The sequence below is a fragment of the Phycodurus eques genome, chromosome 9, assembly GCF_024500275.1.
Source record: "Phycodurus eques isolate BA_2022a chromosome 9, UOR_Pequ_1.1, whole genome shotgun sequence".
Taxonomy (NCBI): domain Eukaryota; kingdom Metazoa; phylum Chordata; class Actinopteri; order Syngnathiformes; family Syngnathidae; genus Phycodurus; species Phycodurus eques.
In genome coordinates this window covers 12,818,871-12,830,639 of record NC_084533.1, presented here as the reverse complement: position 1 = coordinate 12,830,639, position 11,769 = coordinate 12,818,871, and the positions used below count along the sequence as shown (strand labels likewise).

The following is an 11,769-nucleotide window of genomic DNA, read 5'->3' as shown; positions in this document are numbered from 1 at the left end:
GTCGCGGGGCTCTGGAGCCTATCCCAGCTGACTTCGGGCAAAAGGCGGACTACACCCCTAAATGGTCACCAGCCAGTTGCAGGGCACAGATAGAGACAGACAACCACTGTCACTGAGTGGCAACTGAACCCACACCAAAGTCAGGCAAATGTATCATTACACCATCAGTGACTCGAAACACAGAAATACTGCAGTATATATGCCAGGCCTGTAAATGGTGCCGTAACCAACAGGAAGTCACCAAAAACAGAGAATAAGAAACCTGTGTGATGTAAACATCTTGTAATATCTGCAACTCTGAGTTTGGGTTGTTAATGCATAGTATGTAACTTTTGGCACACCCCACCCCAAGCTCCAATTCTCTATTACATCAAAAGAACACTGCTGTTGCATCAATATGATGTAGACAACGCATGATATGCCCCTTATATGATTCTACAACATTTAGTTATTTGTTTTTTTTGTTTTGAAGGACATGCATCATTTCAGTGCTGTAATTTCCAATGCGCCACCAAACGGGCCAGCATGGGAAACGAATAGGGCATTCACTAAATATAAAAAATAAGATACTGACAAATACAACAAGATGTTAGAGGAGCTGAATGGCCCAATCAGGATTGTGTCATCTCTAGTATTGGCTTGGGTGAAAATGATTTTTTTAAGCAAGAAATGTTGTGGATCATTGCTTTAAGGGCTGGACCTGGTTGTGACAAGATGGAAAAGCAAATGGACATTTAGGCGTGTGGAGCTGCTGGGTGTGAATTGTAGCCTCTATCAGTACATGGAGTACTTTCTGTTACCGTTGATGGAAATAAAGCGAGTGAAGTGCATAGTCACAATGTCGTCCTGGACGGTGGACCACATACGTACGAGGTAACTACACACGACTGCTACTGGAGGACAGGAAGTTTCGCGACTCTGGCGAAGGTAAATGAAGAAGCCGACGAATAAATAATTGATATGCATAATTGATATCCAAGCTCTTCGACCGGATGAGCTGCACTTGCACGTCTAGCTCGCCCACCCCGCAGTCCTGGGTGAGGGAGATTACAGCTATATTATAATACAGCCCCTCGCGGTGTTATTAGGATTCCCCCCGTTTCTAGGCAGGACACGCCCTGTTGCACTATTAGTGGCTCCAGAACACGCGCCGCTGCACTATGATTGGCTGTTCTATCTCTGCAGAATACGCGCTCCTGCTTCCAAACAGGAAAAGCGTTCACGTTTCCCACTAACCCTTAACCCACGCTAATCCTAATGTTAACCCATCCTAAATCGCTTAAAGCCTTAGCCCTAAACCTAACTATAACAAACTTGTTTTTATTTCGTAAAAATGAGACACGTTTCGGACGGTCATCTCGTTGCATCGGCGTGGTCTGCCCTTCTCGCGACGCAGGAGCCAATCAGGTTGCAGTGGGGCGTGTCCTGCCCTGAAAATTTGTGGGAATCCTAATAACATCCCCTTGGGTGTCTCGTCAAGACGCATTTGTGGCAATTTCAAGGATTTTGTGCAAATTTATCAGTTGTATAACATCTTTTGGCCACTGACTCCCTTTTGATGACGTATAGGTTGGGGGGGGGGGGGCTACTTGCTCGTCCATATTGCACTGGCGTCGGACACATCTGATCTCTATGTACATATGAAAGAGGCCTGGGACGGATTTGAAAAACAATCGTAATTGTACTGTTCACTCTGACATGAAAGATTCACCTATTTGCTGATGGTTTTTTTTTCTTTCAGATTTTTAAAACTTTATTTTTGGGGGACATTTTTTATGCAACAACAAAGTTCATCAACTGTTACCAGATTTTTGCTATTCCCGGTAGTGCCCAGTCCCTATCCCGTGTATAGTGGAGGTCCACTGTAATACCAAAATATTTCTTAAAAAAACACTTTCAAATGGGTAAATGCTCCAAGTAGCGACTTTAGTTCAATATTTCACAAATACATTTTATTGATGATCAACAAAACAAGCAATTAGACAATGACATAGTTGCTTTATGAAAACACACACACGCACGCGCGCACACGCACGCACACACACACACACACACACACACACACACTTCTCTTAACTTTATTGTGAAAAATCAAACAGACTGCTAAGATCAATATATATTGATACAATGCTAATGGCCAGTAGTTCTGTTCAGCTGCAAATGTGATTTTAGAACAATGTTGTTGGAACTCTTCAGTTATTCAGCCTGGGAAACAGTTACCCAAAAAAAAAAAAAAGCTTCTTCTATGAAATCCTCCTGATCATTACCTATGCAATGATAAAGGGGGGTATAAAAGAAAATTCTCCTTAAAGTATAAACTAAAAATACAAAACTTTGGTCTGCTTCCTTCACTGGCTGCTTCACAAATCCATTTTCAGCCACTGAGGGTAGAAGCACCCAGTTTGAAAACTGCAAGAACAACAACAAAAATCTACAAAAACAGGTTAACCTTGCATCTATTGAAATACATTGTCATTAAAATAGAAACATGAGTCTGGAACGCACATATCAGTTTCTTATATGGTCGCTGAACATCTGCTCCGAAGGCACGTCAGCTTTTACCTCCCTTGCTCACACATTGTACATATACAATGGAAACAACAAAAACAAACACATTGACCTTAAATACAAAGTTAATCAAAAAAAAAAAAAAAAAAAAAAAAAAAAAAAAAACAGACAAGTTTGCACTTACTGTGAGACAGCGATTAAGGACTTCCTTCATTGGCGCTCCAACAAGCACAAAAAAACAGGTCTAACCCCTCCACCAAATTTGACGTTCTATTCCACCATATACAAACTGTCACTGCCCTTGAAAAACTACACTTGATGTCTGTACTCTGTAGTTTGATAGTGGGTGTGTGTCATGTCAAGGTCTTATGTGGTGGAGTGAAGTGGTCTTGGGAGGCTAGTCGTCACGGCAAAGAGGTCAGCGGCTACGGGCGGGCTAGTTTTGGGTCATGCGCCTTTAGTGTGCCGACTGCGTCCTTCACTGCATGATAAATGATGTTTTTCACCTACATAAAAAAAAGACAGCATTAGTTACCTGCCTGCATACATAATCACTGTCATATGTGCCATATATACAATTATATAATGTGCATTTTGTATTAGCTGGTTTGGTTCTGACAAATTCCACATTACTTATAAACCCCACTAGGGGACAGTATCACATTGCAAACACTCCTGTTACCGCTCCGATAATGTGGCTGTCAAGTATTTTCGAAGGGGAAGTCGTTTTTACTTTATTTTAGTTTCATAAAAAAACAAGTGGTTAGCTTCTCTTTATGACAGTTGTTAATTTTTAAATTTTACATAAAACATTGTAGTTAAAACATGTTTTAGAAATCGAATTCTAGTTGATTTATTTGCCCTGGGTCACAGGTAGTGTACTGGTACCGGATGCGTGGTACAGACTGCTGCCTTTCATGCAGATGGCATGGGTTTGAATCCCAGCCAGTGCCCAGCTACTGCTTATCCCAAGCCTGGATAGAAAATGGGTGGGTTGCTCAAGTATCTGGCATAAAACTGACAAAATCATGTGAGTGACTCGCTGTGACAAGCTCAGAGTGACGACGACAACAACAAATCCTATGAAAAACCCGCCCCCGAAAAAATAAATAAAAATCAAAACTTAACAAGAGCATTCAGACAGCAAAGAATTGTATCTCGAGCACCCGGGAAAGCAGGAAGGATGGGTAACTGTTCGACATAGATGCATGCACGGCTGACAGATCCTCCAACATTGCGATCAGAGATGCTTGAAGCAGCAAGTGACAAGTTGCCGCTTCTTGGGGGAATTTTCTAAAAAAACATGCACTTCAAACGCTTCTAAAATCCTCCGTAACAAATAAATTAATTAATTTATGATGAAAGAACATGACTTGTTTGACTGTCTACACTGCTCTTCTCACAAATGTTCTATTTGCATTGTTTTTTGTAGTGCAAGTGACGAAGTTAAAACAAGACGTAATTTGTAGTGGGTCAACTTGGAGCACACCATGGAATTTCTGTCCATACGATCTGATTTGTGGATATTTTTTGCAAAAATTTTTCAGTTAGTCGAAGAAGGGCTTTCCTTAGTAGAAAACGGATGATGAGTGTGGCTGTGGACGTAGATGCGAGTCGGAAAATAGAGCATTTCCCAGTGAGCATTGACATTGTCGCCGTTTAGTGTATTTCTTAAAACCCCATAGCAACTGTTGATATAAAAAAGTTGTGCATCATTGCAGTTTTCTGCTGCAGTTGAACTTCGAAACGAGCGAAACCACGGGCTGCTGTGACTGACACATTCGCGTTCACCTCTTCCTCGCTGTCCCTAATGAAGTGGCCCATTCACCCACAAAAAAGGGGGGAAAAAACAACAGCAATGTTGTGCTGATGTAGTTTGCTTTGCTTGTTGGTAAAATGTAAATGATTGTGTAGTCTTGCAGTTTTGTCCAAAGAATGAGCATGAACTGAGCTAAGCTACGAGGCTATCTGTCCACGTTGAATGCGTGTATATGAATTGTAGGGCAATCTATACACAACTGTACTATTTATTCAAGATGACAGCTTTAAAGATTCATAGCTTTGCATTGCAAATGAGAATTTGCGACCATTTATGAGTATTTTCCAAGACAGACTAGATTTGTGGGGGCGGGGGGTCTTATAACTTCAGGCATCTATTGCATCCAGTAGAATTAATTGTGTAACACGAAACTTCATAGTAGCACACAATAGCTTTATAAGTAGGTGCATAAAAAGTTTCAGCTAAATCCATCTAGTCGTTCCTGAGAAATAGCGTTTGTAATGAAATAATGTAACTATTACCAAATTCCTGTTACTGTGGCAAACAATGGTGACATTTTTAAGTCCATAATGGGTTGATATATTAACGTCCAAATTTGTATCGCTTAGCTTCCTTATTTCCCTTTTTAAAATAATAGACCATCCCTTAAAAAAAATTATGAAATTTGGACAAACATTTTGTCAATGCATGCTAATAAGAGCCTTTACATGAGCATCTTCATAAGAAATTAGTTCAAAATCGATTTTAGCATGGCCAATTACATTAGTGTATGAATTTCTGTAGCGATACAGTATGTTGAGAAATGATGAAGTTATACTGTTTTACTCAAATTTGAAGGCATTTTTTTAGCCGGATTTCTGACAGGCGATACAACACAAAAGCGTTCCCCCCACCCACACAAAACTCAATTTCCCGAGAAGTAGTACTCAGGCTGAAGAGGCCGTTCTTTATGGAAAACTTTAAGCCATTTTCACACTGAGGCAGATACAATGACATCATCAACTAGTGTTATTGCGATTGGTAGTCCAAACCTATACCATAGGCCAAATTTATACCATTTAACGCACATATTGCACACCCCCTACTTATGCCTATGTTACTAGGTTTTTTTAAAAATTGTGTTTTTGAGTGTGTTAATGTGTTTGTACTAGCAGGATTACACAAACCGCATCAAATAAATTTCAACAAAGGTTTGTGTATAAAGAAACAAATGAGTGATCCGAATCGGCACCAAAATGTCATGGTTTTGCGAACATTGCTTGAGTAGTTTTTGCATGATTGTGTTAAAGCACACATACCTGGGTGCAATTAAACTGTCAGCACGAAAAAAAAGGGCGTGTATTTTGCCCACCTACCTGAAGCTTGTCTTCATGGTTCGTATGAGTGGTTGACAGGTGTCGGAACTCCTGTGTCAATCTGAAGCAATGTCTCACGTGCTCTGGAGACACAAAGTCCTCAGCCACCTTGATACAACTGTACAAGTTGTGCACCTGAAAGCAGAAGAACAAACAACATATTAACTGAAAAGGTAAACAGACAGGCATATATCAATAACTGAAGGCAGGGATGCATGTTGCCATGTCTCTCCATATACAGGCCTTTACCTGGTGTGGAGCTCCAGCAGGGATAAAAACAGCATCACCTAAAAACTGAACAATGGCCCAGCCCTGGACACCATATTCTTCATTGAGTCTGCGGCGGAGAACCTGGTCCAAGTACCAGCTCTGATCATGAATGGGGTCGTGGTCGAGAGGGTTCTCCTGACCCTGCTCCTCTCCCACCTTGGCAGTAAAACACACGTGTCAATTGAAAAGCTTGCAGAGGTACCGATGCTGCAACTTAACTGATTTATCAGGGAGGTGCAATCAGCACAGTCTCCACTGGCTGCTAACCTTGCGCAGCAGTTCTCTGATCTTCTCTGCATCCTTGGCAGCGTAGATGTGCCAGAGAGCTCCGGGTTTCTCATTTTGTGTGTACACTCTCCTCTTTGTCATTTCATCCACATCTCCCTCCTCAATAGTGGTCATGACCTCTGGGTGTTCAAACAAAACACCGACACACAATGACATCAGCAGAGTTTCATACATCAGTACTCTTCTGTCTTGTTTTGTAGACACAAATTGCCCTGATGTAATTTTATTAATGCATTTACGAATTTGCCTATTTATGATTTTCTGCAAGGTTACAAAAAGCCCCCAAATTATTTAGTTTTCATGGCTAATACATTTACAATATTACAATTTACTAATTCTTGAATAACATAAATACAGCAAAAATATCAATACTGCATACAGTACTGTAATATTGTAGGTATGTGCCTTTCTTGGTTAAAATGTGATCACCCCATGAGGTAATTTACACTGTTCAAGTGTTTCACTGCGTAAAGTACAGTATCCCTGCATAGTTTGTGCTCCTTAACACCTCAAGATGCCACCCAAACGCTGTGCTCCTTCATAAGTCTTCTGGCAAAAAGATGAAGCGCCCCAAAAAAATTAGAATGCCCCAGAAGATAAACCTCCTGGATATGCTCAAGGAAGAAAAAGGTTGAGGCGCTATCATGGCATGAACGAAAGTACTGTCTGTACATACGGCTGTGCACCCACTGAATTCCGCGATGCCGCCAAAACTACTATTGAGAGTTGGAGACATAACACCCTCTTCATGAGCTTGAAGATGCACCAACAGCAGCTGCCTATGAGAAAGCCAAAATATACGGCGTTTCCCCAAGCATCTGAGGAAGAGATGTAACTCTTCTGTGGAGTCATTGCTTCATCGTCATTTGTCAGGCATTTAGAGCTACTGTAAAATAGTAACAATATGAGGACTTTTGCACAGACATGAATGGTTTACACACTACACAATCTCGCTTACTGGCACATTGACAAAAGCAGACTACAACATGAACCGTTTCTAAAATAGGTGAACAAGGGATTCAGAAAAGCAAAAAAATATTTTTTTCTTATGGGTTTGCTTTGGTATACAGTCTCTATGCGAGGACCATACCAGCACGTGTATGAAGGTTAAATCTTTCGATCGTACATATGTTTCCCCCAGTGTGCCAAGTGACACCATGTGAGTTTGCTTTCTTGTGAATGTATTTTGTAAACTGCCATTCTCCAATGCAAAATAGGAAAAGGCGAAAGCAGACAGTTTATCTGCATGTCAACTAAAGACTGGAATAGGAGAGAGGCGACACCTGCCAGCTCTAGATGCCCTTCAAACATTTCTCCCAAAGAGCACACCAAGTTCACAGAAACTGGACATATTGCAGCTGCAAAGAAGTGTAAGCAACATTTTTGCTGGAGGGTGGGTGAGTGTGGTCAAGGAGGTTCTGGCATTGATAAAGAAGAACGTGACTTCTACAGGGAGAGTTTTCAATGATAATTATTCATTTGCGGTACTAATAAAGATTATGTTCATATAAATACAGAAGAGATTCAAGGAAACCATTTTAGACTCTACCCCTTACGCAAAGATAATTGCAGAGCAGGCAAATAAAGTTTGTCAGGATGTTTTTTTAATTGAATAAAATAAACATTCTTTAACAGCTTCTGTAGATTTAAGTGTGTCCCCGCTGACATGCACTGCTTCCACAAACAACACTGCTGCAAACACAGTGGCGCTATAGTTTACAAAATAAGTCAGTGTTGCCAACTTAGCAACTTTTACAATTCCACTAGCGACTATTTTTTTAAAAATCGACTAGACTTATTCTTGCTACAAAACAGACAACATAAGCGGAATCATTTTCAGTTTTTTGGATAACAAAAAAGGAGCGCAGTGGAAGGCAAGACATGGAGCCCATTTATATGTTGCAAAAGCAGTGATTTATCAAAATGTCAAACTTTTGACCTGAGGTACAGCGGCTGAAATAAGTATTTAATACGTCATACGCCATTTTCTTTCTCATTAAATATATTTCCAAAGGTGCTATTGACATTAAAATTTTACCAGGTGTTGGGAACAACCCAAGTAATCCATACATATATAGAAAGTACAACAAATAAGATCATAAAATAAGTTGTGCAATATTGTGAAATGACACAGGTGAAAAGTGTATCGGAGGCGTCTTGAAGCTGTCATTGCAAACAAAGGCTTTTGTACAAGGTATTAAATAAATACCAGTTGGCACGTTCAATACTTTTTACCTGTGTCATTTCACAACTTATTTTCTGATCTTATTTGTTCTATTTTCTTTGTATGTATGGATTACTTGGGTTGTTCCTAAAATCTGGTGAAATTTTCAGGTCAATAGCACTTTTGGAAGTATATTTAGTGAGAAAAATGGTTATGTGTTAAATACTTATTTCAGCCACAGTATGTGCTTCCAAGCCATAAATATACCTGTATGTAAGAGTGTGACCAAACAAGTGTGATCAACAAAAAGATTAACAGTATGGCTCGGCTGGTCCGTATAACGGCTATTTTTATGTTAAATTGATGAACATATAAAGTATTTATTTATTAACGATCCTGTTTACATTTTGACAAAAGGGACAGTTTCTCAAGAGGAAACATTAATTTTTACATTATCTGTAAAGAAAATTGATTTTATTTATGTATTATTTCTGTCTAAGTTGATCCAAGTGAATGCAGGAAAAAAAATTGCTAGAGAAATATATGTAAATAGATATAAAGCAAATCCCAGAGTTTTGTTGTTGTTGCTTTTAAATGTCATCATTTGTTTTTCTATAAGCGAAGGTGAAAAATTTATTAAAATCAAAATCAGATTTTGAGAAAGAAATCTTAGATTTTATTTTAAGGCCATATCGGCCAGCCCTGTTACAGAGTGAAGAGTGGAAGAGTCAAGAGTGGGAGTTAGTCAGGAAGAAATGCATGCTACTCAAGTGATACAACTGAAAGTCTACACACCTTTGCGTCCATTGATATCTGCCTCTGTGAAGGAGAAATGTTGCCAAAATGAAAAGGACAGATACCCACTGAATTTTCTTTTACGGGTCCTTTGTAAGCCAATGATGAGCAGGTGTGGCAATAAACAACAGTGACAAGGAATAATGGATGCTTTGGCTCTTAGTCAACCTGAGAATATTATTTATTGTTGTCTACCGCCAATTCAGCTCCAACTCACCACCAACTGAATTGACATGGCTCAAATTATTGTTATCCATCTCAAGCAATATATATTAAAAAAATTTGGATTAGCAGATCCTGGATCCTCTAAAGCTTTGAACTAAAAAAAAAGGCTTAAGGGAAGACTGCACAAGTGTTGTTGTGTGAATTTTAGTTGTTTGTTATCACAGAACCCATTTGTGGGGTCAGAGGTCTTTAAAGCTGGACCTGAAAGGGCAAGTTCTAGTTCATCCCAAAGGCAGGGTTGAGGTCAGAGATTTGCACGCTTGGGCACAGTCATACTTTCACAGAATGTGGCCTTCCTCAAACCACAAAGTTGGAAGCATAGAATCATCACAATGTCTTGGTAAGATGAAGAATTAAGATTCAGGGGGAACTAATGAGTCTAGCCAATCCTATGGCAGCTTAATATTTAAAAATGGAGCTCAATACGTTTCTGGTATATCTTATGGTGGGAAATGGGCATTAATGAACAATTCTAAGAAAATGATGGTGGTATTATAGCACGTATGAGTTGAGAATTTGTTTTCAAATGAAAACATCAAAATTGACACAAAAAAGTGGTGTATGCTATCTGATGAGTGGGTACCAATTGTGGGTACCAATTGAAGTGTCATTTCTGAACTATAATGAAGGAAGAAAGGGGGTGTTGTTGAGTGTGCAAGTCCTCTGACCTTTCTCTAGGTCTCCTTCTCCAAGAGGTATTCCAACATAAACCATGACATTGACTGCATCTGACACATCAAGATGAAGGTTGGTGGTGCCCACCTTCCTGTCTTCTGTCGAGATCAGTCCTGAAAAAACAACAATCTTGTAAGAGACGGTCAGAGAAACAGAAAACAAAAATGCAACACAGTGGACCCCCGCACACTCGCAGTTCAGCACCCGCGGATTCACTCGCTTGCAGTTTTTTTTCCAGATAATTTTTATTTTTTTGTAATTTTTCTATTTCTTTTTAGGAGGGAACCAGTCCATATAATGCTTATTGACAGTTTATTCCTGCTTATTCAAAAATGTATGGGAAAAAATCCCCCCCCCCTCCCCAAATGCCATTACAATTGCCGTCAATTATACACTGATTTCGCTATTCGCGGTCAATTCTCTATCCCTCATGAATAGTAGGAGTCCACTGTAATGGAGCAAAAATTAAGAGAGTGGAATGATTAAACTTGGCCACGTCTTCCCACCATAAGCATTGTACATCTTGGGTCCTAGATCTGGTCGTACAAAAAAGTTAGGCAGACGGGCCGCAAGGTTTAGCCGGCCATCTCTTTTAGTGTACTCGGGCAAGGGAAGGTTGTCCATCAAATCGTCAAACCTGTGAGACAGAAAGACAGACACACACGTGAATAGATTCCTAAACAAACGCAACTCTGTTAAAAAAACGATATTTGCAGACTTGGAATTGTTTTTTTTTTTTTTTTTTTTTTTTTACTCACCGTGTGGGCATCATATCCCTAAAGTCTTCTCCTGGAGGCCAGTCCTTTAATTTCAATACCATTGGGTTACCTTCACCATCTTTCAGTCGCTCTGCAGTTTATAAAAAATATATCAATGTTGACTGGAGGCATGCAATGCAGTCCAAGGGAAGAAAAAAAAGATAAATGTTCAACGTATTGGAGAACTCACTGGAGATGATCTGGAAGCCGTCCCAAAAGTCTCGCACCTTCACATCATTAATGATGGCACAGTTTCTGCAATTGACCAAGTCTACATCCTGGTCCCCAAACTCCTCACTAAAGGCCTCAGGACGCCATAACTCAGATTTCAGTCTTTTATGTATCCCAGACACCAAGACAGGCTAGGCATGAAGGAAAAGGAATTAAGCTCAATAATGTGAAGCCATTTTTAATGAAAAATGTTCCACACTAAAGGAGAGAAAAAACAACATATGGAACATGAATAGTGGTTCTTACTTGTCCCTGCTTCCAGCACTCTCTAAAAATCTTCCAATTGTTGCTATTGCTGGGATCCTGGAGGCAAAGGAGTCGCCCATCACAGAGCCAGGAGTGTGAGGTGTGTGGTTCCAAAACACTGAGGCCCATTATTCCATCTTTACGAGCTCCCAACACACCAAGATCACCTCCCTCAGAGGGTCCGGTACGGCGGCCTTCTGCCTTCTTGGTCTCCACAACTGAGGCGATGATGTGGTCCAAGAAGTTGGGAAGGGTGCTCTTCAGCTTGTCACTCTGAGTAAAGAAAATTATAAGTAGTTTACAAGCAATGCACTTACAGAGAATACCTTTTGAATTGTAATGTGTTTTTAGTAGTTTAACCCTTAACAATTTCAAAGCACTGTAATTTTTAGGTTCTTTAGTGAACCAGTAGTTGGCAACCAAACAGTAAGAGTTCTGCCACACCACCCACGCACGCGCGCACACAAATGAAGA

General features: G+C 40.0%; 1 protein-coding gene across 4 annotated transcripts in view; it reads right to left on the bottom strand.

The window, feature by feature from the left end:
* Window positions 1-1,823: 1,823 nt before the first annotated feature.
* Window positions 1,824-11,769, bottom strand: part of kdm3b (lysine (K)-specific demethylase 3B) — a 30,381-nt gene continuing 20,435 nt past the window's right edge. Inside the window, exons 17-26 of one of the 4 annotated variants that reach the window (XM_061685264.1) lie at window positions 11,296-11,568; window positions 11,009-11,180; window positions 10,819-10,909; window positions 10,567-10,697; window positions 10,054-10,173; window positions 9,161-9,184; window positions 6,181-6,320; window positions 5,893-6,069; window positions 5,644-5,778; window positions 1,825-3,014 (exon numbers count right to left, since the gene is read on the bottom strand). In XM_061685264.1, the coding sequence (XP_061541248.1) occupies window positions 2,934-3,014; window positions 5,644-5,778; window positions 5,893-6,069; window positions 6,181-6,320; window positions 9,161-9,184; window positions 10,054-10,173; window positions 10,567-10,697; window positions 10,819-10,909; window positions 11,009-11,180; window positions 11,296-11,568 (1,344 nt within the window). In that variant the 3' untranslated portion in view covers window positions 1,825-2,933. Of the gene's footprint in view, window positions 3,015-5,643; window positions 5,779-5,892; window positions 6,070-6,180; window positions 6,321-9,160; window positions 9,185-10,053; window positions 10,174-10,566; window positions 10,698-10,818; window positions 10,910-11,008; window positions 11,181-11,295; window positions 11,569-11,769 lie in introns of all 4 variants that reach the window. The other 3 variants (XM_061685260.1, XM_061685262.1, XM_061685263.1) reach the window with 3 other exon arrangements.